Below are 27,690 nucleotides of genomic sequence, written 5' to 3'. Positions count from 1 at the left end.
CTCCTCTGGGCCTGGCAGTTCAGAGCCCTGGCACCTCTGGGTTTGCTGCATCAGTTATGAATGTAAAAAAATTGCCTGAGCCCTGGCCCCTCTTTGATTACAAATTAAGCACTGGTTGAATCCAAAGGCCCGGTTCAGTCAAGTGCTCTCACTCTATTCTACTCGTGGGCCTGTACTCAGAGACAGAGAGGCCACCCTCTACTCTTAGGGTTGGGGAGAGTCTGATCTTACAGCAGGGTACATCTCGATTAACTCTTTCCGTGGGATCCCTCGGCTTTACACCAATGTTACTGAGATTGTTGTACTCCAGTCCCCTATCCTTCTCTAACCTCTATCCTGCCCTGGAGTGACCAGCCTTTTGGAAACAGAAGGGAATGTAGCTTCCTTGTAAGAGGGCTCACTTTTTCTCCTTCTGGACAATAAGGCTCAGCTTTTACCCAGCTGCTATCACCCCATCTGCTATCACCCCATCTGCCTACTGGCTGCAGTGGGATTGCATGGGTGTGATTTGATCCTAGCAGGTCAAGACTTGGAAGAAGCAGAGAGTGCGGCATATAATGCAAAGTGGTCTTGGATTGCTCCTCTCTTTGGAGAGGGGAAGGATGGCCTTGTGGCTAAGGAAGATCTGGGTTCATTTCCCTGCGCTGGCTTCTTGCCTGGCCTTGGGAAAGTCACTGGCCTTAGCTTCCCCATCTGTAGAAAAGGATAATGCTTCACAATGTTGCAAGAATAAATTCTGTAGGGGCTACGAGGGGCTCAAATGTTACAGTAATGAGTCCCACAGGAAAACCAGTCCAACTTTATAAGAAGGCTCCATTCATAAATGCTTAATGGAAGTTATAAGCATGTTAGAAAGATAAGTAGTATGTTTGCAGTGTTGTAGCCATGTTGGTCCCAGAATATTAGAGACAAGATGGGTGAGATAGCATCTTAGATTGGTGAAAGAGACAAGGGGACCTGAAGAAGAGCTCTGTGCACCTCAAAAGCTTGTCTCTCTCACCAGCAGAAATTGGTCAATAAGATATTACCTCCCCCACTTTGTCTCTCTAGTACGTGAACAGATGGCTGTTAGCAACCTGTTGGACTCTTTAACGATTTAAACCAAATTTTAAACCATCCATTAACCCTTCCTAAACCATTATAAATGGAACCTTAATATAAAGTGTGATGGAAACACCTATAACTAACACTGCAGAAAAGAGCGCACTGTTGTGGCTCACGGGCCCTCTTACCCCACCGAAGGTAGCAGCACTGGGCTCTAGGATTCTCAAGGGATTTCCTCTTTTTTCCTTGTCACTCAGTTCCGCCACAAAGTAAAGTTTGAAGGGATGGACTCCCTGATTTCACGCTCCTCCGGGAACTCCAAACGCTCCCACCTCCTATCTGCTGGCACCATCTTCCGCTGTGCCAGCTCCACCATCTCCTCCATCTCCTTCAGCTCAGAGGAGCTGGCCCTTTCAGAGAGCCCTGTCCCGGAGCAGTACAATGTACAGTTTTACTTGGACCGTCTACCCTCTGCAGTCAATAACCTTCTGGACCAGTTTGACCGGGTCATTAGAGTCATGGAGGATGTATGCCAGCTGGAGAGCAGTCTGGAACAGGCTCAGAAAAGAATTAATGACAACAAGAAGGGACAGAAGAGCCTGCAGGGGGAGAAGGTGACACTAGCTAAGCAGCTAGAGCTACCAAGGACTTACAGCACCTTCTCGGAGTCTGCCCTGGTTAGACTGAGGTCCCACAGGGCCAAGGTCTCCAACTGCAATGCCACTGATGGGCACAAGCTGGTCCAGCAGCCTCCAGCAGATGGGGTACCTAACCCAGTGGCCGGGTGCACATCCTGGCTGGTTGGCCCTCCAATATCAACTGATCTGTGCCACAGGCGTAGCCAGGCACCAGGCATTTCGTGCAAGTGGAGACCAAAGAGTGAGGAGGAGCAGGGCTGTCTGTGCCATGAAGTTCCTCAGAGGCAGATCCCTTTAAAGAGAAGAGCATGGCAAACAGAAGGTGCTGGGAACATGTAATGAGACAAAGGTAGAAATCAGGTCATAGAGGGCAGGTCGGACTCCCATCCCAGCCCTAGAGATGGAGGCCTCTCAATTTCCAAAGAGTGTTCCACTTACAGCATCTGCCCTGCTTGGCAAAGGCTGTCCTTGTGAAGGACAACTCTTTGCATTAGCTGTCCTCCACCCTGCTCCAGCACAGTGCACCAGAATGTCATTGTCCCAACTCCTCCGGGAGTTCAACAGTGGGCGTGTGACCCCAGTTGCTGGGGCAGAGCTGAATACCAATAAAATCATTACATGGCGGTGCTCCCATCAGAAGTGACCATAAGACCTGCAAGAGAAATGATGGCTGATAATACAGTAGCACGTCCTTCCCTTTCACAGTATTAGTGCTGACTGCCTCCCCCCTTCACAGAAGTGGGCTAATCGAAAGGCAGGTGGAGCAACCTCCCCTGAAGCAGCTCTCCCCATATTGCTGCTGAGATCCCCCAGACTGAGACTTGTCAGTTGCTTCCCAGCTCTTTGGAACACTCTCCTGAATGGGCTGAAACAAAGGCAGGTGCAGAAGCTACCCTTGACTAATTCCATCCTGGGGCTAAATTCCTGGATGATTTTTTGTATGGTATGAAAGGATGTATGGAAAATGAGTTGATTTGAATTAATCACTAACACCAGCTGTAGTACACACACATTATAGACACGTAAACATGCAATGTACTTAACAAACTAAATTAAAAGATTTATTATAAAGGCAGGAATGGTTGACTGCATTGGTCTGTCCATACAGCTGTTTTTATGTCAGCTACTTGCACCTGGCTGTTGCATTTCCTGCATTTATTGCCAAGTGCCCATTCATTCCCTTTGTGAACTGTGTCCTGTGCGCTCCCCCGTCTGTTCCTCCTGTAGACACTGAAGCATGGCCACTGGAGTGGTTGTGCTGTGTCTGCTGTTCCTGTTTTTCCCAGGGTCGCTTTCTGAGGCCTTCCCTATCCTCGCTCAATGCCTTTATCTAGGAATCAGAATTTCCTACCCCAAACCACCCACTGCCCCAGCTAACTTCCTTGGTGTAACACATCATAGCAGTGTTAATACAAAGAACCCTGATCCCTAATCCTTCATTGATTTATAGGCCTTGCAGTTTGGGTCCCATCAGCTAGCGCCAGTGTGTTTAGGGATGGCTGTTGTGTACCTCTTAGATGAAGCCCAGCAGGAAGCTGACATGGAAGACCTCCAACCATCTGAGTTCCCCATTGACTGTAAACTGCATCTGTCCCTCATCCCCAGTTGTTTCTGCAGCTCTGTTTCCAGTGCGGTGAAAGCACTTGCTTGGGCAGGAGAGGATGTCATCAGAGTTTCTCTCTTTGCTCATAACTCTGACTTGGATATGACTTTGTGAAGGGTTGCAGGGCTCCAGGAGTCAGCAGGGGAAGTTCATGTTTCATGTCACATCCTTCAGTCAGGGAAAGGGGCTGGGCCTCATTAGTGCTTCTAGACAGGGTGAGGTACTGCTAAAGGAACCCAGCTACTGGCAGCCACACAGATGCATTAGTCTTTTGCATTCTCAGCCCCTCAATCTGGCAAGAAGTGAGGAGTGAACTACTCAAACACAGGGCAGCAGGTATCTTCAAGACCTTGACACCAGTGAGCAGGAGGAAAGAATTTCCAGTGACACACATACCAAACCGCAGGCCATTCTCTCCCTCCCTGTCCAGCACCATTTCAGGCCCAGCACAAGGAACAGTTGTAAGGTAGAGGGCAGGGTGCAGGGGTATGTTGTTTATATGCACCCCCAATGGGTCTTTGGGAACAGGAGATTGCCCCCTGGTTTTGCCCACTATGGAGCCTGTTTAATTTTAATAATGTCCCTGACACAGATACTGGCTCCATTTCTAGGGACAAGGGTTACTTATTTCCATTAGAATGTAATGTTTAACTTCAGCTAGCTTCCAGACCCTGCGTACAGGCCTTAGCTCACTTCAATATCACAGAGGAGGAACAAAATTAGCACCATTCTAAGTCTTTCCCTCCATGCAATGGAATAAAAGTAGGGGTTTTCCCCCCAATTACATTTCTACAACAATGTCCAGCAGCCCCAGGCCTCTTTTCAGAAAGTCAAATAATGGAGGAAGGTTGTTAGCAATGCTTACCCTCAAGGACACCACCTCAAAGTATGAGGCACTTTTTTCCCCCCCCCCATCCATCTTATCAGAGCACAGCAAGCACAGGTTCCAGGCTCAGCACTGAGCTGCCTTTGAGAACGAGACTATTTTTCCAAGACTGCTCATCCCACTTTGAAAAGCAGTTTTATACGAAGGGCGAAACCCATTATCACTTCTGATGGGGCAAGGAGGGGTGGTCAGAAACCATCCTTTCCATTTCATAAAAAGCTGAGGCTTCAAAATTTGTTTTTGTTCTAATGCAGAAGAGAACTGAGACCTTTCAAAAAAAGCATGAAAAAACACCACCTCCTGTCCCTCCACAGTGATTAGAGCATTTACCTGGGATATGGGAGATCCAAGTTTGAAGCCCTGCTCTCATTGATCCATTCTAGAGGGGTGTCTGTTCTTGACCAGAAATTCCATCCTGGAGCTGACAAACCTTGCCAACTCCAGTTTTATCAAAAATGACGTTTCCACAAAAAGTTGCTACACAACAGGTTTGAGCATGCACAGGTGGATGACGGGGCAGCCGCCAATGGTGGCACACCAGGACTAAGCCCAGAGGCCAGGAGGGGAAAGCCTGGTGCCTGCAGTACCTGGAATAGTAACAACTTGTCTAGCAGATCCATGGACAGCCCCACTGGTTTAAATCTTATGTACCCTTTTTTTTTTTTTTAAATCTTGTAACCATGACTTTACTAGCCAAGGATGGCAACCGAGCTACTCTGTGTACCAGATCATGTTGTCACATTGTATGGGTCAGCTGGTGTGACAAAGCAGGCCAGAGTCTCCTGTGGTTCAGACTTTATTTGTGACACTAGGAACTCTGCTAAGGATGGTGGGGTTGTAGCTAGGAACCCAATCTACTCTGCTCATCCACAGACTGACAGCATTGCCCTGGAGGTGTAGACAGTCCCTTCCTAGAATAGGGCAGAGGGAGCTTTGTGGCTAAAAGGGCCATTCCCAGCCCAGGTGTACTTCTGTGCTTAAACTATTAGCATCGGTTCATCCATGCCAGCTTCCAGGCACTATTTCAGAGGAATGCCGCTGTAGATGCTCTGTCGCGATTGCAGTGGAAGATCAGCATTTCACAGGTTGTACCCCAGGTATGTGGAGTAACAACAAAGCAGTTTGTTGTCTGAGTCACTCTTGGGACCAAGGCGTTTTCCATACTTGCACTCAGTAACGTTGTCAAACCCTTCCTCCCTGGAGACTTAGCAGGGGTGTGGTCTGCTTGCCTCTGGAAGAGGTGTCAGGTCTCAGAGGCACAGGTCTGTAGATTCAACACATTATATTTTTTCTCCTCCACGTGGTTAGTTTGCTCCAGGAGCCACTGTCTCTGCTGCTCATTCACATCCAGTTTCAATGTCACCTCCTGGAAGACCTTGTTCATGGCAACCTATATACAAGGTAAGAGAACAATGCAGATCGATCTCAGGCATTAGCTAAATGCTGCTTCTTAAGGGGAGAATTCCGTCTCTCCCGAACAGGCTGGTACCTCACCTCCTTAAAATGAAGCTTTTTGAACATGGAGATACTAGCTTCATTTTCCTGTCCGACCTTAGCTTCAAATTTGGTAATTCCCAGCTTTGTTACTCCTACAGGAGAAGCGAGAAAGAGAGATAAGAACCCCTGGCTGCACACATGTATCTCCATAACATTGCATTATGTCATAGCTGCAGCCTGGCAAAGATTTCCATGCTCCTTAAATACGTGGGCTGGTATATATCCACCACCCTCTCCACATATGCAGAGCAGCCAATGGGAGCCCATGTGCCTGTGTCTCCCCGTCATATCACTTCTGTCCTCCCACATTTAGCCATCCTTACCATAAAACATCATGATTAAAGTTGTCTCCTTGCCAAACCCTCGGCCACGGCAGCTGGGCTCTAAAAGAGACAAGAACAGATGTTGGTGTCCATCTATATAACACAAACCCTGTAACTTAGTCATGTGCTGGACTAGCAAAAAGGGGGTTGCAGATGAGGACTGAATTGTACTGGTAGAGCTCTGAGCGCAGGAAGCTTGTATGTTATCTGCCTACTTTCCATCTAGCTGTAACCAATGCTACCACTGTCAGATGAGGAGAGTCGTCAGAATCCCCCTGAACCTATTTGCATGAAGGTGCTTTCGTACCTAACAGCTATTGCAAGGCAGAGGATGGCATTAGGGTGACAGTGGTGCCAGCAGCCTGAGGCTGTGTTTAATGTACCTGCAATCATGACTTCAATCTCTCCCACTGTTGGATCCTCCATATCTGTGAGGAACAGGTTCACGTCCCCCACCATGCAGTCCTCCTCAGTACCTGCGTGCCCAGACCACCTCTCAGTGTCCAGTACAATAAACGTGCATTCTGGGAAAAATGAGACAGCAGCAGAACTTACAGGGTACATTTAAGAATCATTCACAAATTACTGAAGTATGACATTAAAGATGGACAGTAGGCAGAGAAGCAACATCCTGCACATATTAATAGCCTGTATGAACCAGTAATCAGGGCTCTTAGGCCAGACAGACATGCTTGCCACAACTGCCAATACTGGCAGCACCCTGGAAAATCTATGCTGGTTTCAGTTTGCATGGACCCAGGGCTCACAGGTACTTTAACTTGATGCAATACATAAAATTAATGTGGATTCGCTTTCCCCATTTCATCACCTTTTACAGTAAATTGAGGCAAAGAACCTTCAATGTGAACATAAGAGACTGAAGCGACGTGTTGAGTCACCCAGTCTATCCCTTGGCTCCTTTCAGTATGTCTTCCCATGCTGTCACCACTGACCAAGACAAGGATTAACCTCAGGTGTGTCTCACCCTCAGTGTCTTGCGACTATATATTTGTACTAGATTTTATGGGCAGTCACTCACCCAACCTTTAATAGAACTAGGCAAACAATCCAGCCAATGAATCCAAATCTTGTCATTATAAATTGTCAGATTCCATGGGAAGAACTCAACCCCTCCCTCACCTGTTTACAAGGATTGCGTTCTCAGATCTCTGCTCTTTACAGAAGTTGACTGGATTGCTGCTGCTCAAGCGATATTAAGAACTTAAATTATTCTTGTTATTAAGAGCTGGATAAAGCAAACCTTCAGCAGCCCCAATGTTCCTCCAATCCTTTGAATAAGTGTGTGCATACGCAAGTGCCATATGTATTCACTGCCCAAAAACTTAATTAAGGCTGAGATATGTTAGACCAGTGGTACCTCATACCTTCCAGAATATCAAATGGACCTATACTTTAACTCTGCATTTACTGGTTTTCAGAGGTTCAGGTGATGACAGAGAGATCCAACAATGTTGGTTACATAATTTTTAAGGGAGGGAGGGTTATATCCTGAGAACCTATTCCTTAAATGACCCCAAATTTGAACCGCTAACCCTACTCCCCACCCCCCTGAGACACATCCATTTTCAAGACAATCTGATTAAGCACGTGGATTTTAGAGCATTTAGAACAAACCTGGAAATTAAACAGTAAGCTAGTCTCACCCTTAACTCTAGGGGGGACTACTGCCCTGCTATAATGGCTCACACCCCTTACAGTACAGGCTTGCAGAATCACACCTGCCAGAAACTCCTAACAACAGTGAGGCGGAAGTGCTCACTACACTTTCCCACTTTTGCAGAACATTCAAATGCCTCACTATCTGCATCCTCCTGCCAGCTGCGTTGCATCTCATACTCCTGCTCCAGGCTTAATGGCTCAGATGCGGTCAGTTGCTGTAGCTCCTCCGATTTCATCCACTCATGGTACCTGATGGAGAGTGCCACAAACAGAATGCGCACCTATTTAGAACATCACCTGTTGTGTTCTACTGAAACCTTTAAGGGTCAAACTGTCCCCCTATCATGAACCTATTCAGGAGACTACAAACTCCTATAAATGCCCCATTGGCCAGAGGCTGCAAGGCTCACTTAACTTCCTGAAATAACACAGGAATCAGTACACAAGCTCCTTCACGCAGGCACACAAATGAAGGGACTAGTACAGGCGTGCGTGACACCTCACCTTGAGTCTGTTTTGCACTGAGGCTGCAATCATCCAAGTCTGCAGTTCACACACTCATGGTTTAACATTTAAATTCTTCAAAGACCAGTTCAGTTTTCATGAATTGAAGTTTCACTGTTCACAAGCAATTGGAAAGAGGTTATAGCGAGCACTGAAACAGCAGCATATCCGATGGCTGTTTGGTGGCCAAAGTGAAATGAACTAGTAGGTCCAGCCCACTTCTAACCGGACAAGTGTCCACATGGAAAAGTTGACATCACCGCTGACATTTGCTGTACATGTTTGATGACAGTCTCAGCAGAGGGATCAAGGGCACTGAGCTGCCCTCTCACACCTAGAGGTGGTAGCTACAGAGCAGAACCAAGCAATAGAGGCAAGCCAACATAGGCAAAGCCATACTGCTGCTGCTTGTGCTGTGCCACTTACACAAAGGCCACGTCTAGACTACGCACCGTATCGGCGCATTAAAATTGATTTCTTGGGGATCGATATCGCGTCTGATCTAGACGGGATATATCGATCCCTGAGCGCGCTTATATCAATTCCAGAACTCCACCAAAACCAACGGAGTTCCAGAATCGACATGGCGAGCCGCGGACATCGATCCCGCGCGGTGAAGACGGGTGAGTAAATCGATTTTAGATATTTCATTTCAGCTACACTATTCTCGTAGCTGAAATTGCGTATCTAAAATCGATTTTCGCGCGTAGTGTAGACCTGGCCAAAGAGATGATTTCAGGCCTCAGGGCTGGTAAGCCAGAGCCTTCCATGAGCACTAAATTTCCTTAAAAAATAAAGTTGAATTTTAAAAATCGAAACAGATGTCAAAGAGTGTGTAAGCGACATACCGGGATACATGAGCAGAAGTATATGGTACCAGGGTCACCTTCTTCCCCTGTAAGACTGTGTTCTGGTTAATCTTCATAGTCCTCAACCTGAAACAGAGACAGAAAGTCACTTACTCAAGTTTTTAAAGATGCCTGGGGCAAAGTACACCATCAAGAGCGGTTCCTTGAACCTGAGTAACTACAGTGAATTTCACTGTCTCATAGAAACCCCTTTAAATAATGGGCTCTTTTTTTTTTTTTTTCACTTCCTTACAACTACCCCCCCCACACACACATTTTTCTGCTCCCCTAATGGGCTTTATCCTGGTCTTTTCAGCAAGCAGACACTGGCTAAGGGCCTGTTCTAGGAGGCGAGCTGTGAAACTGACTAGACACGATGTTCGGCAGAAGCTAAACAGTGAGAAAGTGCAAGAGACGAGCCCCCCACCAGAGCCGTCCCCAGTCCGACGGGTCAGCAGTTAGCAGCCATTCAGCCCCACCCCAGCCCAGCCCGTCACATCCGAGCCGCGGGGGACACCGCTCCAGCCGCGGGAGGGGAGGCGGAAGGAAACGGGCAGCCTCCAGCGGGGTGGGGACGGGAGGCAATCGAGAGGGACACCCAGCCCCGGGTGGGGGCGGACCCAGCCCTAGCAGGGAACGGGGTCTCCCCGGCCCATGGGGTCCCGGGGCTACAAGGCACCTCTTGTCACCGTCCGACCCGCTGCTCTTGATGCCTCACTTCCTGCGCATGCGCAGAAACTACTCCACGTCCGGACTACGGGTGCCACCAAGTCAAGTGCGGCCGGACGGCCCGCGCTCCCGCACGTGATCCAACGCATCCAATCGGCGGAGCAGGGGCCTCGCTACGCATGCGGAAGGCATTGCCGCTGCGCGGTGAGTCCGCGCATGCTCTGTACTTTCCACAGTATGGGGGCGGTGTCTGGGGCGTGCCGGCTGGGTCCTTGGGAGCGCAGGTGCGGGAGGAGCTGGGTGCCTGTGGGGCGGCGACGTGGTATGGAGAGGGTCTGAGAGATGGGGCTCGGGCAGTGTGGGGGCTTTGGGGTGGGAGGTGGGGGATTCGAGCAGTGTGGGGGCTGGGGGGCTTGGAAGTGGGGGGGGAGGGGGGGGACTCAGACAGTGGAGTGGGGTGTGGGGGCTCTGGGGTGGGAGGAGGCGGCCTCGGGCAGTGTGGGGGCTCTGGGGTGGGAGGTGGCGGCCTCGGGCAATGGGGTGGGAGGTGGCGGCCTCGGGCAGTGTGGGAGCTCTGGGGTGGGAGGTGGGGGGCTCGAGCAGAGTGGGGGCTCGGACAGTGGGGTGGGGTGTGGGGAGCTCGGGCAGAGTGGGGGCTCGGGCAGTGGGGTGGGAGGTGGCAGGGTTCGGGCAGTGTGGGGGCTCGAGTGGGAGCTGGGGGCTCAAGTAGTGGGGTGAGAGTTGGGGACTTGGGCAGCGTGGGGGCTTTGGGTGGGAGGTGGGTGATTGGGTATTGTGGGGCTCTGGGGTGGGAGGGCTCGTGTGAAGTGCTGGAGGGTTGGGGGTGGGATATAAGGAGTAGGGGGGGTCTCTCTTGGTGAAATGGGGTGTGTCTGCTGGGTGGATGTTTGTCAGTGGGATGTTTCTCTTTCATCTCCCCCACTCCCGGGTTGTATTTTGGACAAGGGAGTAGAAGGTGTCTCCAAATCAGCCTGTGTCATATGGGTTTTCTCTTTGCTTTGTGTCTCCTTGTTCTCATCTCTATTTTATTGTCAGTGGGTGTTTGAGGAGAGTCTGCCTTAGAGTTGCACATTTTTCTATGATGAGATGTCTGCTGGCGTGATAATTCTGGGTTTGGCTCTGTAGCAGTCTTGCTTGGTTTTGATTTGTCTTAGGCTTTGCTGTAGTGTGTTTAGCATCACTGTCTTGGGTCGGGTTGTTTGCTCCATTGAACTGGAGATTAATATTGTCACTTCCAGAACAGGATCGTTATCTAGGAGTGAGTTATATTTGTTAGCTGATCTTAGTTTTTCATCCTCTACTGCTCTGCTGTACGGGAAGGAGGGGATGTTTACTGTTGTGATTGAGGTGGTCCCAGAAGTTGAATATTCTTCTGTGCATGGGCTAGGAGGAAGTTTGTACTGATAATTTGTGCCAACTGGCGTAGTTGGTTGTTAAGACAAGACCCAGACCTTTTCTCCTATATAGTAGCATGAGTTTGATTAAGTTCTCAAGTAACTGGAGTAGTGATTTTATTGCAAAATTGTAATTATTTAATGGCTTATAAATTCTTCAGAGGGCTTTTTTTCAAATGCTTTTATAGCTGTTGAGAAGTCTCCAAATGCTTTTATTTTGGAGGCCTAGGTATATATAATTCAGTGTATCCTGTTTCTGCATTCAGAATATTGACTGGCTGTTTTTTGGAAAGCATATGGAGAGAGATTGGGGTTGTTGGGGGTTTTTTATTGTAGCAATCTGCAGAATAACTCGTGATGGCAGTATATTTCTAAAGCATATTGATTATTATTTGGGTGATAGTATGGTTGGATCATCCTTTATAGAACCATTGTTTTCCTACTGAGTGGGTTAGTGGAAATCCCAGGTTTGGTGGCTGTTTCAGTAAGGTTGGTACATTCCATAAGAGCTGCCATAATAGGTAAGATGATAGTCCATCTAGCTTAGTATCCTGTCTCCAACAGTTGCCCAAAGCAGAGCTTCATGGGGAGTGTACAGAACAGGACAATTATGGAATGATCCACTCCTGTCTTGCACTAACGACTTCTTGCAGTTGGTAACTGGTAGGTATCTGATGTGCAGGGAGAAAGAGTAGAGCTATCTGATAACATTTTTGTGCTTTATCAAAGCAATAAAGAATTTTGAATGCAGGTGTCAGGACAGTGTGTTGGAGGAAGGGGCATCTGGAGGTGTGCTCATATCCCAGAGCAGGACAGAGTCCTAACTGCAATTCTACTCAAATCTTCCTCGGTTTACAGTAATGAGTTGCCCATTGTTGTCCGTCGGTCTTCCAGTGGCATCATGAGCAGCTGCTGATAATGATAACCAGTCTTGGACATGTTGTCTCTTTAGGCTAGGCGTAGCAGACACAGAAGATACCTACTTTTCCGTTCCAGGCCCCTCTATCCTCAAACATGGCGGGTGGCATTACCGACACAGGGGAGCTGTACTCTCCTTACGTGAGTATTACCATTGGGATGCACCACTGCTGTTTGTTCAGTATCTTCTCTTCGCAACCCTGCTTACTCTCAGGGTATGTTGTTACTTATCTTCCTCGTTCCCAGTGAACAAGGTAATCAATGTCAAAATTGCAAGGAATGCTAGAAGATATTAGGATAAGGGCAGTAGAACATGTTTAGCTTGTTGCCCAAGGGCTCTTGGTTTGAATTACCACAACTAGGGCCACTTGGGAGTTTGCAAGTATCTAGAGTTTGGTGAATTAGCTTAGAGAACTTTCATCCTGTCTTTCAGACTTTATATGTTAAGTTTGACTTGGTCCTTTTCCCCCACTTGTATTTATGGTCAGAAATGTGAAAATGGCATCACCTTTCTGCCTGTCTCTGGTCCATATGCCTTCTGAGATGCATCTGTTCACTGATATAAACTAGTTTTAAATAATCAGTTGTTATGCTTAGTATTTGCATATTGTTTTACATTGCTAGTTACTCTACAAATTGAAAAGGGACACTATCAACCTGATACTTAAGCGATTGAAAAAATGAGTTCCAGGTAGTTTGATAGTATGTCTGCACTTGAGCCCTCTTATGCATTTTTATGGTTTTACATTCACATTTTTAAAAAAAGTTTTCCTCCTCTCCCCTGATCCTGTGTGAAAGACTTACACAAATAGGTGCAGCTGTGTGGGATGCTGAAATTCACTATCTACAAAGCATTGTCAAATATAAAACAACAAAGTGAAAGCTTAAGGGAGGAAACCTTTTTTCCTCTGATCTGTTTGTTAGTCATTTTATATATTAATTGTAACAATGATAAATTAAAAAAAAAACTCAGACAGACATGATTTTTCAATGGGATGTCCTTACAACATCCTTTATGAGATAGGTAAGTATAATATCCGTTTTACAGATGGGGAAACTGAGGCACTGAAGTAAAGTGACAGTCACTACCAGAGCAGGGATTAGAATCTCAGGTATTTCTGACTCTCAGCCTTGTGCTCAGAACACTAGACCTGACTTCTCTTCAACCTGGGCCATGCAAAGACGATACAGCTATGTGAGCATAAACTAGAGTCTGTTCTTTTTTATGCATAATCTCAACATTAGTAGTTAAATTTGGATTTCTTGATTTATTACGGTGATGATGTAAATGGCAGCGCATAGCTCAGGAATCTAAAATACTATTCTGAAGTGTGGGATTTGCTGTATTAACTCCTGCTTGTTAAAAATGCCTGGCTAGTCTGAGGCACTAGTGACCATTTTAATATCACATAGTTCATGAACCCACAATGCTAGCAATTAGTTCTGTATACCACCGGAAATGCTGGGTTTTATATCTAATGGAGTTCACAAAATATCAGATCATAAAATTGTCATTATCCCATATTGCTTCTCCAGAGCTTCATTTCTGATGTGATCTTAGTGGTTATCACAAGGCCCATTAAAGATAGAACAAATGCTTTCCACCGCCTGAGATCCAGGAATCTCAACTTTCAAGTGCTAAAAACATTAATCTCGAGTCTAGGAACCCTCAGAAGCTGAGCGTAGAATTGGGCATTATGCTCATAAGAAAATTGACAGCTAAAAGCAGGTGAAGGGAGCAGGGCAGCAACACAGTAATCAGAAAAACCTGATTTTTAAAGCATTTCCTGTCTGATTACAGTTTTTTCGTAATTTTTGTTGTCTTGTGCTTTTGTATAGTCTTGTAGTCTTCAGCATTTTCATGTCCAAGAGATTCCAGTTGACTCAGTTAGGTGGAGAAAATATTATGTGAGACAAGATGAAGTCGTCACTCTTTTTAACTTGAACTACAAATGGCACTAATAACATGAACTTCTCAGATGTTGCTAGCATAGGGAATTGGTGCAGAGGTACCTTTTTAAATGCTTTCCTTGCAACTATTGACATTTTTTCTTAGTCAACATTTATAAAATTCACTAATAAAGTAGTTGTCAAGCTCACTGTCAAGGTCTGGTATTTTGTGACTTGCCAAGAGCAGAAACACTTAGGTCCTGAAAGCGTTAGTACTGGTTCACCAACGTTGAGAAGGAAATCTACTCTCTTCTTACTGGGTTTTGATTTTCTGATTTTAAGTGAATTTTCAGACGTTGGCAAAGTCATCTTTTGAGTAGTAAGCCAACTCAATTTTATCTTTGCCATTGAGGGGCAATAGGGAACCCTGGGATGTTGTTTTTAGTTGCTTTTCTGACTACATGCGGAGTTCAAAATGTTAGTGTTGCAGAAATCTCCTGGAGTCTGAGCTCTAGGGAACTGTAGCTATCTCATTTCCTCCGAGGATGCAGGGCTCTCACCGCCCCAGAGTCTGAGGACAGTAACATGATGCCACTCTTGGCATCTGTTCAACCAAAGCCAAGAAAAATTGCCTGGGTTTCTGTTCAAGAGTCCTTCATTGCAAAGTGAGTCAGGCCCCTGGGCACTCTGAACACAAGGGGATGTATGCAGGAAATGACAGGCTCTTGTCACTCAGTTGGCAGACTTTCTGCAAACCAGGAAGGCTCCATTTTAGTCCTTTGGGGGACCAGCTGATGTTCATGCTTGAACAGTGAAAAGGTGTAGTGTCTCATTGTGAGTGTAACAGAAAAGGCTTGGCGTTTTGTATGATGTCTCCAAGCTTGGCTCCTATGATCTCTGGCCACCCCAAGCACTACATGTGGATTTCTCCCTCATTTACATAAAAATTCTCATATGATCTTACAAGGAAGCGGGGAGACTCTCGGGGTATGTCCCATACCATGTTTGCATTAAGAATGGGAGGGCAGAGTCCCTCCCTTTGCTCAGTCTTCATCTTCCTCCTTTAGCACAACAGGTAGGGTCTGTTTCTTTTCCACCACTTGCATTGTGGTGACCCTAAGCACTACATGTGATTGAAGTGGGAACAGTCGGGAACAGAAACAGGAAATGGGATAGGTCAGTCCTTGTGCAGTGGAAGGGAGTAGGCTGTGGAGGAATTGCCCACCATTTCTACAATCCCTGCTCAGTGCCTTAGAGGAAGAAGGCAGAACTCAGTCATGTAGCGTAGAGGAAAATTATTTCCTAGCCTCCGATCTGGCAGTCACATTGACCAGTTTTCAACTCTCTGGGTTTGTCTACATTAAACCAGTGCAAATCCCTGTGTGAACACCCTTACATTGATTTAAAACTGACTATGGCTATATCTACCTCTATATAAGCCAGGTTAAATCAATTGAAGGGTGTCCACACGCAGAGTTACACCATTTTAACTAAATCAGTTTAAAATTGCGTCTTTAGTTAAACCAGTGCAACTTTGTGTTTAGATTAGGCCTCAGATGCACGTTGTACCTTAAAACTGCTTGTGATAAAGGACGTGCTTGACTCTGAGGAAACATGAGTGGGCCACATCATGACGCAATCCACTCTCTTTTGTTGCAAAGGGCCCCTCTCTCTCTGGGCTTCCAAGCACAAAGATGCTGAATGAGTGAATTATGAGCCCAAAGCTGAGGGCTTCCAACCACAAGTATTGTCCAATAGTATAGGTCACATGATGCTTGGAGGCCAGTCTCCTTTGATCAGCAGATCTGGTTTTGCTGGCTCAACCATACTTTACGAAGAATGGTGGTAGGACAATGGAAGTTGAAAGTGTCTAGTGCTTCAGGCTATTTCAGCTCCAGACTTTCGGTTTCAGGTTAAACACTGACTTCACTATGGCAGCCTGTTTGTGGTGATGGTGCCTCTTGCAGTCGTGCTGGTCAGTAAAGATTTAATCCCTGGAGCCTATGAGACTTGTATGTAACCCCACAGTCTCAGTGCCTGACTCTGCCCAGGGTGGCTGGAAGGTGCCTTCTCTCCCTAGCTGTTGATTGGTTATCCAGCCAGTAAATTCCTATTTCCTTTCATTTAAAAAATATAATTAAATGAATTTCATGCTTCATGAAAATCAGGTTGGATCGTTTTGTCCTCAGCTAGGCATAGCGCAGGCAGGAGTACAGAAATTCTATTCGTGCATCCTATTCCTTACCCATAGCAACTCTTGCATGTATGGACCTGGGGCCCTGCTCAGAGGAGACTGTGGTACTAAATTGTCGTAATGTGGGGTGATTGTGATGTAGTCCAATGGAATCTTTTTTTTTTAACATTCCATAAATTGCAAACAGAACCAGTTTGGAGGGCGCATCAATCCTGACTAGTGCTGTGCTGTGCTAGTGCACTAATCCACTGCACGACCTTTCTGACTCTGAGTGTTCCCCTCCACCTGTATTTACTTCTACCTTGTGCTTCTCCTTCCTAGACATGCACACAGATCACATTCCCCACACACAACCTGCCATGTCAGCAAGTTATCTTAGCTGATCCCCAGGGCAGCTGCAGACTCTAACGCTGATTATCTGGATGATTGCAGGTCGGCCTGGTTTACATGTTCAACCTTATCGTTGGTACGGGAGCCCTAACCATGCCGAAGGCCTTTGCCACTGCTGGCTGGCTCGTCAGCCTCATTCTCATAATGTTCCTGGGCTTCATGAGGTAGGTTTTTGGTGTCTCTCTCTTCCTGTTTCAGCATGCTGGGAGTGTGGCATGGTTTTATTCCAAGGGCTACATGTAAGAAATTGGGAGCAGCACGCTGGTGAGAGACCCAGCTGCTCTGCCACCCAGCTGCTGGGATTTCACAATTGTGCTGCACCTGGATCCTGTTTAGAGGCTGTATCTTTAAAATCAACTTTCTGGCTAATGGATGTCTGCAACGTTGAGCTACATCTCCTCTAGCTGGTGGAAGAGAGAGGAATTTGTCTCCACTCCCCACTCTGGAGCCTTCTGGCTGCTCCATGGCAGAGGGTCTTCTTAGAGTTCAAGGCCAGAAGGGACCACCAGATCATCTATTCTGACCTCCTGTGTATCACTGGTCACCAGTGCCACCCAGCACTCACATTCTAAACCTAGCAACTCAAATTCGACCAAATCATCACAGTCCATAGGAGACTAGTTTATTATGTGCTACAGGCAGAGACTAGGAGAGACTGAGGTGCACTAGTGCCCAACCTTCCTCCCCAGCAGGAAAACTATGATCCTGGCAAGTGACACACACACACACACTGCAGAGGAAAGTGAAAACCTCCAAGCTCACTGCCAATCTGACTTGGGGAAAAATACCTTACCAACCCCACATACAGCGATCAGTTAGACCTGAGCATTTGAGCAGGAACCAGCCAGCCAAAGTACCTGAGAGAGAGAATGCTCCATGTCACATCAGGGCTCTGGCCCACTACACCAATCTCCCATCTCCAGCCATGGCCATCCCTGAGACTTCCAGAATATATTGGGCAGGGAAATCCCCTCCAGATCCCTGCAGGTGGCCAGCTGAAACCCTGAAGCATGAGCTTCACTACTTTACCCTTTCACCAGCCTCTGTTTTTGGGGTTGTCCTCCTCCCCCAGGGATAACTCCAGTGCTTGTCTCTTTGCTAGTGAATCTTTCCCAATCAGCAGCAGCATCACAAAGTTGATGTGATTCCTGACAACTTCACTTCTGCTGACTGCATTTGGAATGGTGGCCGTGAAACTGACCTGTCATGTCAGTTTCACTTTGGCCCCTGGCAGGGTTCTGAGCAAGGGGCACTGGAGCTCTGTCAGCCTGCAGATTTGAGGAGGCAACTCTGCACTGACTTACATTTGGAAGGTCAACTTCACAGTCTGTGTCAGCCATGCTTAACACGGAAGGCTACTTATTCACCACAGACAAATGGAATTTTCAAATTTTGCTCTGAGTCTGCAGAATCAGCATGCTCTGGCTTTAGAACTGAACTGAATCTGGCCTGGATTGACTTAAGTTATAAATTCCATATATGTCAATCACTTCTGTGTATGGACCATAACCTTTTAGGTATGTTGCATTAAGACATTAGAATAATCAAAAGATCACCTGGGTCCTTCAAACCCATCTGCCCCATGGTTCTTGGGCACAAGGAATTTAAGCAGATGCCTGAGTAGAGTTGCAGAGGAGCTCAGTTTGGTAGTGATTACACAATCTGCGAGTTGCTGAATCTCCCATCTGCTACCGGGAGGAAGTAACTTCCTGTAAAACTATGCCTACCTCATTCCTCCCCTTCACCGGTCTGGGATCTTGGAAACTCTGAGGCTGACTTGAAGCTGACCAGACTTCGGGTATGGCTACACTTGCAGCTGTACAGTGCTGGGAGTTAAACCTGTCTTCGTACAGCTGAGTAGGGAAAGCGCTGCAGTCTGTCCACAGACAGCTACCAGCGCACTGTTGTGGCCACATTTGCAGCATCTGCAGTGGCATTGGGAGCGGTGCATTATGGACAGCTATCCTAGTGTTCAAGTGGCTGCAATGTGCTTTTCAAAAGGGGGGGTGGGGTGGAGTGTGACAGGGAGCGTGGGGGAGAGAGTGGATGTTTGGAGCTGACACTGTGTCAGCACCCTGCCTGGCAAGTTTCAGCCCCCTCCCCTACCCCTCTCTCACTCACTGAAAGCAAACAGCAGCTGTTTTCTTCCTCACAGACCAGATAAGCAGCCGCTCAGAAACGGACCCCTTCCCCCTCCTGCCCACCCCGCTGCTTCTTTCCTCAAGCAAACGCTAGCTGTGGGCATTCCAAAGGGAGCCCCCCTGCCTCTGCTTATTCACAGCAAACAGGAGCTGTGTTTGTTTTTTTTGATAAGCAGCTCCAGGAGCCCGGAGTACACAGCAAAACAAAGAGCAGAACCTTAACTTAAAAGGATTATGGGAAGCTTCCGGAGGTCAGTCACAGCGTACTAAGATTATTTCCTGTTTGCACTGGCGCAGCAGTGCTATACTCTTTATTCCTCTTGAGGAGGTGGAGTACAAGCAGCACTGTAGCCACGGAGATACAGCGTTGTATGTGCCTTGCCAGTGTGGATGGGGAGTGAGTTAGAGCGCCCTAAAGCCACCAACAGCGCTGTAACTCTCAAGCGTAGCCAAGGCCTTCAGCTTGGTTTCCTCTGCACTGGTGCAGCAGTTGCAGCACAGGAGGTGGAACTAAGGGCTGTTGCTATAGTTGTGTGATCTATACATTCAACCTGGAGACTCCAGTAGTTGATGGTGTCATATTTCTGATGAGATGTAAAGCCTTGTCTGGATCACTGGTGCTCATGAAAGGTCCCCTCTCACTTTTGTAAGAGTATTGGGATGTTAATCCTGGTGTCCTTGCCAAATTCTGTTATGGGTAACTCCATTTGCCAGTCTAAATTCCTTCTGCAGTTTTGATTAGATACAACTTTTTCCTGTCCTGCTCTGTTTGGCTGTTAAACAGAATCCATGTTTCACTGCATTGCTGTGGTGAATGAAATTATCTTTGTAAACTCCAGGTGTGTTGAGGCTTAATATTTGTAAACTGCAATAAATCTGAGAAAGAAAGGCTCTATAAAAGTCTGGTTAATTGTTATTGACAGACATAAACCCTGGAAGTATAAGTGACTGTTGGATTCAGATGCAATCCGTTTTTAAAAACCTTATTTCCGAAGCATGAAGCCCATGTACAGACCTCCCTATCATCTGCTTTGGTTCTTCCTCAGTTTATAGCTTAGTGCCAGCAGGGGGTGCAAATTTTGCTGGCTCGTCCATGATGCTCTTGTGCCAACCTTAATGTCGCCCACTGGTGCTAAGTGCTTTGTGAGCCTATTTCCCCTGTTGCTTTCGTTCCTGCATTTACTCTTCTGACTCCCTAATAACCTCTAGAGGACCTTCAGTGCAGTGAGAGTCTACATGGGCAATCATTGTGTGGAGTCCAGGAAGGGGCTGCGATACTTTTATCCTCGCAAACCTAATTTCTCATTTGAACTTGATAAATGAATTCAGTCCGTGAAGCAGTAAGAAACTGTGTTTGAGACTTAAATAAGATTGATTTTAGTTTTACTTAAAAGGGCAGTAGAGGGGAAAGAAACCTTAAAATGGTCATTTAGCGGAGACAATGACAATCCATTCCTGAAAGCAGCAAAGCAGATTGTAATGGTGAACTGGGACCTCGATGGGTGAGTGATTCTAGCCATCTCCTTGGCATTGGGTTGAAAAAAGTTCCCTCTCGTTATTTAACTCCTTCTGCAGTCACTGGCAAAATTGGTGGTGTATGTCCTATGATTTGCTTGCTGTTCTGGAATCTGCAACAATGATAAACCATTGCCCTTCAGTAACACCTTCCTTCTAAGGGTCTCGCAGTGTTTTACAGCCACCAAAAGATTAAACCTCACAACAGTACTGTGAGGAAAGGAAGTATGTATTATTCCGACTTTACAGATGGGGGAAACTGACTTGGGATTACAAACCCTACCATGTGATGCTCCGTCTTCCTCTAAGAAGCCGGTCCCCATTGTAGTGGGGTAGCATGTAACCTGTGGGCCATACCCAAACTGGAGATATAGGCAGATGCCTGCTCCATTTATGCAAATTAGTTACAGGCTTCATGCTCCTGACAAATTTCCAGTGCATTTTTGGTTAGTCAAAGTTTGATCACCTCTGACATTAATCTTAGAAATAAAAGGCTTCTTTTATTTACTGATATTTGCTCCTAACTGTAGTTTTATTTTGCTGTTTTTACACAAGCATTTTGGGTGAGACTGATGGGCCTACCAGGCCCCAGATGCTTAAACAAAAATACTTACAAACAACAAAAGAGATCGTCTCCTGGATGTGATAATATACCATGAAGCAACCACAATTGTCTCCAGGTTTTTAGTGTACAAAAGAAAAAACATACTCTTGCCTGTTTCTATTCTTGCAAAACAGGAATAAGGAAGTACTCTTATGAATATTTTACATCCATGTGGTACCTTACATCCCAACTTGCATCATACTGTGTGCCTACACAGCACAACTGAAAGGCAACCATCTCTGGGTTGAAGGACAGCAGCAAGCTGAGGTAGAACTCCTCGTACAAAAAGAGGAAGAGGAGAATGCTGGTGAAGGGCGCTGGGACAAACCCCTACTCTTACAAAACATACTAGGGGATCTTTAGTAGCTACATGTAACAGACAGGACTCTGGTTTAGAAGGTCTCACCCTAGAGACCCTTCACACAGTGAACTACACAATACTTCATTTATCTGAGTCGGAAAGGTGAAGAACTGGGTCAGCCCTGTCAGGATTCAGTCCTGTCTGTGGATCAAAGGAGTCCGAAAATTCCAAACTTTGATGCTTAGGGCTCTGTGGCATTGTTTTCACTACTGCATGAGAACATCTAGGTTACGAGATTAGAGTTGTTAAACTCTGTCTCAGTCCAGCTCTTAGCAGAACAGCATCGCAATTGACACCCGTGGGGCAATCTCATCAGAGTTCCAGGGCTGAATGGGCCACAGAGACACTTGCTTCTAAATATGGTCCCATGTACTAGCGGGACAGTGCAGAATCTTGCTTTGCCACTGTCTGCATTGTTCTATGTTCCATTCAAAAGATGCTTCATTTCCCAGAGCTGTCAGTCCAGCATCTCTCCAACACTAACTTCACATAAGAAATGGAAGACTCCCCAAACCCTAGAAAATCTCCTCTGCACTTCTTCATTCTTTACTAGGCAACAACTTGGAGGCTGCAGCACATACCAGAGCTATGGAGAGCCTGTTGCCCCCGGAAAGCCCAGTCAGAGTAATTTGCAGTGATCTATTCTGCTGTCCTTGTTAGCCATTAGTAATTGCTAAATTTAATTTCCCTTTTAGTTACATGACGACAACATTTGTGATGGAAGCCATGGCCGCTGCTAACGCCCGACTGCGTTGGAAGAAAATGGAGAAGCACAAGGTTTGTGTCATGGCCTTTTATTTTCCAATCTCTATCATTCTTCAGTCCCTAAGGGTTCTCAGATTACTGTGCTGGCTCTGTCTCGCCTCATTAGTAAGTCTAATAAAGGAATAAATTTCCACTGTACTTAACGTCTTCATATAAAATATGGTCGTTCTCTGTGGTATTGCTCATAAAACCCAGGATTTTCTTTTCTTGCTTTAAAAATCCCCAGCCCTGCTCATATGTCTCCCAATTTCATAATACGGGTCTTGGCCTGAGATGCTCTTTAGAGGAGTTGGGGAGAGCAATCCATCATTCAAAGTGCGTTAAGATCTATAAATTATGTGAGATCCCGCTGCTGCAGGCCACCGTTGATCCAGCTGGAAAGCTCTTGTTATCAGTCATTGGTGTTGTATTCTAGGGACTCCTGCTGGGCATTTTCTCTGGCCTCTGTCCTGACTGTAGAATTTACTCCTTCTCTGGGTTTGTCAGCTCCTGGGTTTAGTGGCCTTCATGACGCAGTACAAGGCATAATTTTTTGGTCAGACTTTAAGCGCGATCAGTAGGTGGGGTGGAATTGTGGAATGGGTTTTCCTGCTCTGCCTAGTTAGGGAAATGCAAAGGTTTGGGTTTTTTAAGAAAATGTAATCTGGTGCCCACACTGTGAGTCTGAACACCAAACCTACAAACTCATTGGATCAAGCTTGCTAGTGCCTTTATGATTTTACTAAATGGACTTTCTGCTCTTGTGTGTATGTCCTGCCCAGAAAGAGAGTAGCTCACTTTGTCGTTAATCTCATAATGCCCTGCCAGTGTTGTCCTTCTATCCCCAGAGTGCCCTCCCCACGTTCCAGACCAGGAAATATGGTTCCCTGCCATCTCCCCATGTGCTCACCGGTCCGTACCTTCCAGTCCCCCTCTCTTTAGCTATGAGCAAATGGAAGTGAGGCTTTTTCATTGAGTTGTTTCAATCTCCTTGTACCGTTGCCACAAGCTGTGCATTGGGTAGCAGACATCACAGAGCAGAACCTGGGCAGTTGCACTCATTTTCCTACCTTCTAGGACGACGACGATGAAGATTCTTCCTCTGGGGTCTCTGATAGTGATGTTCTCATCCCAGATGGCTATGCACGATCAGAGACGCGGCCTATCCTGTCAGTTCGTAAGTATCCAGCTTTTGGTGCAACTTGCTCGCTAATAGGGAAGCAAAGGCCTCTCCCACTTCTGTGGGAACCAAACCCTTTACAACTGTCCTCTTGTAAATGGAGTAAGACTCTTCTCCTCCACCTTTCACCCTGAGAGCTAGTCTACACTTGAAAGTTAATTTGGATCAAGATAGGGTGTGAATTTAAAGCACCATAACCATTCCTGAACAGCTCCATGAAAATGGATTAAGCTGAACAGGAACAAGGCATTCTTATTCTAGAATAAGAGTGTCCACTCATGGAGTTATTCAAGAACAGTTATTTTGGAATAGACAAACCCTTAGTGACAGGTGAGTTCCACATCCCATGTGCTCTCTTCTAATTCATGCCATTATGGCTTTCAAGATGGACTAGTGGATGAAGCTAGTTTTACTCTGTTGCTTCCAAACAGAAGAAGCTTTGTCTTTCCTTATTTACCTAGAACAATTCCATCTGGTCACCGAGGCATAAATGTCTTGCTTTGGAAGCCTATAAACTGTGTGGAGACTGTATGACAGGGGTGTATGTATCCTGGATGGTGTTAACAAGATAGATAGGATGTCCCCAGCTGGTGCCTGTCCTTCCTTTGGCTCATCAAGGAGACTGAGTGGAACTTTTTTTTCCAACTTGCAGAGAGACGTGGCTCACCCAGTATCTTTGAAATCACTGAGAGGGTGGAAATGGGTCAGATGGCCTCAATGTTCTTCAATAAAGGTAACGACCTCACTTTCTCAAGGGTTCCCAAAGATCTGCCTGAATGGGGTAGTAAGTGTCGTTGTTCCTTAAACCTGGACGCTTGTAACGTGGTGGAAGCAGCTGCTGCTATCATTTCTGGGGCCCTCTAAACCTCCTGATTCTGACGACTTGACAGTTCCAGCCAAACATGCCCCCATCCCCAAACGCCTTTTTGTAGGATTTTTGTTACTGCCTGTCCTCCACTGCAGCTGCAGAGAATGAGATGTTATGGACTCACTTCCAACCCAACCAAGGGAATCTAGGTAACCTAGGGCAGAGAGGGTGTAATAGGTTTAGCCAAAAAAGTCCTGAAGTATAATGGGCAAATTTCCCTTAGCAGAGGAAAGTGTAAAGATTGTAGGAGTAACAGTTGCTTCTGCCCAGCATGACTGCTCTGACCCTGACTGTTCATGCCTCCTCTCTCTATATCCTCTGGTCCACAGCAGCAGAGCCAGCAAGTGTGCTGCTCTCACCTTGGTGACACTGTTAAGATGCAGCACACCAAACATTTCCCCGCTCAGTTAGCTTCATTCTGAAGGAAGGAGGTCAGTGAGGAGCATTTCTGAGAGTACTTGCCTATGGCTGGGTAAGTGATCTCTAGGGCTTCTCTGATCCAGAGCTTCAGTCTGAAAGGGTCCCTGTGCACACCTGATGGATGCAGTCATCTTGTCTTTGTATCAAGTGTTTTTTATTGTGGGACAGAAAACACATCTATAACTACAAAGAAATAAGAAAACCATACAAAGGTAGCTAATATAGCTTTACATTGCAGTCTCACACTATAGAGATACAAGCCATAGAAAACAAGAGAGATGACACTCCGAGCGTAGTGTGTTAGTGAAGAAATACCATGCGGAGCCCGAAAACGATCAGACGCGCGCCATGGTGTGCAGTTTTGTCTCTTACAGCCAAATGTCTTGTGAATGGCATTTTCCTTTGTTCGCCCGTATTTTTGTTAGTACACAATGGGCCGCCTTTTCCACTGCATTACGCCAGTTTTATGCTAAAGTAATGCTAATGTAATGCTGTTGAGTTCAACGGAAATCAGGATTAGGGGTGGGGGAGCATTTTCAAAAGCACCAGAGTCATTTGCGAGCGCAAGTCCCACTGACAGTGCATGGGAATCCTTTCAGCGGGTCTTGTGCTCCTAGCTCACTTAGCTATTTTGAAATTCCCACCTTAGATCTCTAAGTGCCCCCACTCTGATGGTGGCAGACGAGCAGTGTTGTCTGAGCTTGGGCCTGGAGCTTCTAATCCCAGCTCTGCCACTGATTTTCTGCACCTTGGAGCAAGTCTCTTTGCTTGTGGCTGTTTCCCCAGCTGTAAAACAAGGCTAATACTTACCTACCTCACAGGAGTGGTCTGGGGATTAATATTTGTAAAGCACTTTGAAGAGGAAGAGTGCTGTGTACATGCTGCCTAGCAGGATTGTTTTGGATCCTTGTCTATATCGGCAGGTGTAGCCTGCTAGATTAAGGGGATGTTGCAGAAAGGGGGCAACAGGTCAGCCAGTGCATGCACAGATTTCAAATCGCTGGCAAACCCTCTTCAAGTGTATTGGAGAGCAGATGACGGTGACTATAACACCTGGTACCGGAGAGGGGGGGTTATAAGGGAGGCTACATTCTAGGGGGCTGCAGCTGATCTTAAGCCAGGGGTTCTCAGCCTTTTGTCCTGGTGACCCCTTTCACACAGCAAGCTGTGAGTGCAACCCCCCACTTATACATTAAAAACACTTGTTTATACATTTAACACCATTATAAATGCTGGAGGCAAAGCAGGGTTTGGGGTGGAGGGTGACAGCTCACAACCTCCATGTAATAACCTTGCGACCCCCTGAGGGGTCCTGACCCTCAGTTTGAGAACCCGTCTTAACCTATAATCACTGATGTTTGAGGCAGTGTCTCCCACTAGAGGGTGCTGGGCGTACATGTACTTCTCTTCTAACCCGCCTAAGAAAAGCTACGCGTACATTTCCTAGCAATGCCGTATTACTTGCTTAATACTTTACATTTAATCCCTTTTCTTAAAGTTTTATTTTTAGTTTGTGTTGTCAGAGTTAGATGCTAGGGCCCCTTCCAAAAATATTGAGGGTCCCTTTGATGGGATAAGAGCTCTTTCAGGAAGTCAGGTGGTGCTGCCAGAGAACACAGCATGAAAACACTGACTTCCAGATAAGACAGGAGATAGACCTAGTTAATTGTTCAGGGGGGAGCTGTGACTCATTTGCTGCTTTCCCTCTCTGGTCAGGAGTAATAGCCTGTTCCTGTACTATTGCTCAGCTCCTGTTCAGAGGTGCCCCACTGTTTTTGCTAGAAAAGCTCAAACCTAAGAGATCAGAGAAGAGCCGAGTTAAACATGCTTCTCTGTAGACTGTCAGAGCACACCAGTCATTTGAAAGGCTCCACAGAGATCAAAGGGCCCTGAATGAGGGGGTTGTGCAGTGATCAGTTGGTTATTAGTTAGGGAATGAGAAATCTAGGCTGTCAGAAGCTGGAGTTTGAAAATACTAGCTCAAAGCATTAGGCTCCACGATTGTACCGTTAGCAACTGTCTCTGATGTTTGGATCCAGATGCTGTGTAGCACAGGCAGAGATGAGATGTCAGGGGGGCTCTGTGGCCATTGGAGAGAAGGCCGGGGGGAGGCTTTGTCGCAAATTCCTACCAGTGAGACTCACTGGCCTGTTAAAAGGAAAAACCCCGTCGTTGCTAATGAGTTCTCTGCTCAGTTCCCTTGACTGGTTTAACAATCTGACAGGATGTGAATCTGCAAACCCTGGAGTTAAGCTGGGGATAAATCTTCCACTTCTGATTCTCCATCTGTTTTCTGAAGGGGGCTGACTTACGTTTGGGCTGCAAGGAAAAATAAAGAGCCCCCACCAATTTCCTTTTAAAGGAGCCTGCTCTGAAGCATGTCTCTCTCTGGTCACAATGTTGAGCGCTCTCTGCCAGGGATCCAGGAGTCATTTATCATCACAATAGATTCTGTGCACATTCATCATTCTCTGCCCTCACAGGAAGTCATTGATCTTCCCGTTTTGTGTCCAGTAATGAAAGTATCGATCAGGGAGGGTCGGTGGCAGTTTATAAACAGAACTGACACTGAAGTCCGCCTGCAGTCTCAGAAGATGGAGGAACCTCTTGCCTGAACTTCGCTGATTAGAGAGTCAGTCTGGGAATGCTGCATGTTCTTTGAGCTGAGCTGCCTGAGCACAACGCAGAGCACCAAAAGGGACCCAGGATGGTGCATGGTTGCATCCCAGAGATCAACAAGTCAGACTTTTAAAGATCTGGGGTTTAAAGTTCACCAGCTTCTTAACTCTTTATTCCCATAACTCTTTATTCCCATATTCTACTTGAACTAAGTAGAAAACCTGCATAAAAGCGACTGCATGGGCAGTCATCAGAAGAGGCGGGAGTTGGCACTTCCTCCACTAGGACAGTTACACTGAATGGGGAAGAAGTGGAGGGATTACTAGGAAAATCCGACTTTGAGCCCTAACCTTCTCTTTACATTTTAAAGACTCGATTCAACACAAAGGGCTGGAAACTGATTTTTAAAAACTGAGACATCTTGGATTAGCAGCTCTGTCTAAAGGGTTAACTTTTTTTTTTAACTGTCCTTCCATCTGCTCCTGGAATGTGATGGTTTTCAGAGTTACACAATGACTGTACCTATGTGACCATCTTAAAAATACCCCAAGGCATTGCCTTGAGGACAACTGGGGAAAAAACCCACCCAAATTGGGACTTTCTAGGATAATGGCCTGACTCTCTTCTGAGGGGGCTGAGCACTGCAGTTCCCCTTTAATAAATATGGTATGACGGGGGAGGTGTTTCTGAGAGAAGAACCTCATTTTTCAAACTTTGCCAAAAGAAAAATCAACCTCCC

General features: G+C 46.4%; 3 protein-coding genes across 9 annotated transcripts in view; 2 read left to right on the top strand and 1 right to left on the bottom strand.

The window, feature by feature from the left end:
• Nucleotides 1–2,581, top strand: part of LOC116827507 (polycystin-1-like) — a 52,010-nt gene extending 49,429 nt beyond the window's left edge. The window contains exon 42 of the mRNA XM_032785086.2: nt 1,302–2,581. Coding sequence (XP_032640977.2) covers nt 1,302–2,021 — 720 coding nt within the window. The 3' untranslated portion in view covers nt 2,022–2,581. The remainder of the gene's footprint in view (nt 1–1,301) is intronic.
• Nucleotides 1–27,690, top strand: part of TMEM104 (transmembrane protein 104) — a 152,772-nt gene that overhangs the window by 77,102 nt on the left and 47,980 nt on the right. The window contains exons 1-6 of one of the 4 annotated variants that reach the window (XM_032785077.2): nt 9,904–9,976; nt 12,060–12,166; nt 16,542–16,663; nt 21,816–21,897; nt 22,942–23,041; nt 23,697–23,777. In XM_032785077.2, the coding sequence (XP_032640968.1) occupies nt 12,122–12,166; nt 16,542–16,663; nt 21,816–21,897; nt 22,942–23,041; nt 23,697–23,777 (430 nt within the window). In that variant the 5' untranslated portion in view covers nt 9,904–9,976; nt 12,060–12,121. Of the gene's footprint in view, nt 1–9,903; nt 9,977–11,923; nt 12,167–16,541; nt 16,664–21,815; nt 21,898–22,941; nt 23,042–23,696; nt 23,778–27,690 lie in introns of those variants that run through there. The other 3 variants (XM_075071806.1, XM_075071807.1, XM_032785078.2) reach the window with 3 other exon arrangements.
• On the bottom strand, nt 2,680–9,762 carry NAT9 (N-acetyltransferase 9). Of its 4 annotated transcripts, none has more exons than XM_032785090.2 (7): nt 9,703–9,762; nt 9,024–9,110; nt 7,811–7,920; nt 6,375–6,515; nt 5,992–6,051; nt 5,666–5,760; nt 2,680–5,561 (listed from the first exon to the last, which is right to left on the bottom strand). In XM_032785090.2, the coding sequence occupies exons 2-7, from the start codon at nt 9,098–9,100 to the stop codon at nt 5,415–5,417; spliced, it is 630 nt and encodes a 209-aa protein (XP_032640981.1). In that variant the 5' UTR covers nt 9,101–9,110; nt 9,703–9,762; the 3' UTR covers nt 2,680–5,414. The 4 variants fall into 4 exon arrangements, with proteins under 4 accessions (XP_032640981.1, XP_032640982.1, XP_032640984.1 ...); XM_032785091.2 differs by having other exon boundaries at nt 6,375–6,467; XM_032785093.2 differs by lacking the exon at nt 9,703–9,762 and adding an exon at nt 8,176–8,289 and having other exon boundaries at nt 9,024–9,108.

Source organism: Chelonoidis abingdonii, chromosome 13 (genome assembly GCF_003597395.2).
Source record: "Chelonoidis abingdonii isolate Lonesome George chromosome 13, CheloAbing_2.0, whole genome shotgun sequence".
Lineage (NCBI taxonomy): Eukaryota > Metazoa > Chordata > Testudines > Testudinidae > Chelonoidis > Chelonoidis abingdonii.
Note: the sequence above shows the minus strand (reverse complement) of the source record. Positions and strands in the feature narration are given on the sequence as shown.

Excerpts from the sequence above, each read along its gene's own strand:
- NAT9 (XM_032785090.2), bottom strand. The coding sequence starts at position 9,100 with ATGAAGATTAACCAGAACACAGTCTTACAGGGGAAGAAGGTGACCCTG. Across the intron at positions 7,921-9,023 it reads ACTTCTGCTCATGTATCCCG|GTACCATGAGTGGATGAAAT; the intron begins GTATGTCGCTTA and ends ACTCTCCATCAG. Across the intron at positions 6,052-6,374 it reads GATTGAAGTCATGATTGCAG|AGCCCAGCTGCCGTGGCCGA; the intron begins GTACATTAAACA and ends TGTCTCTTTTAG.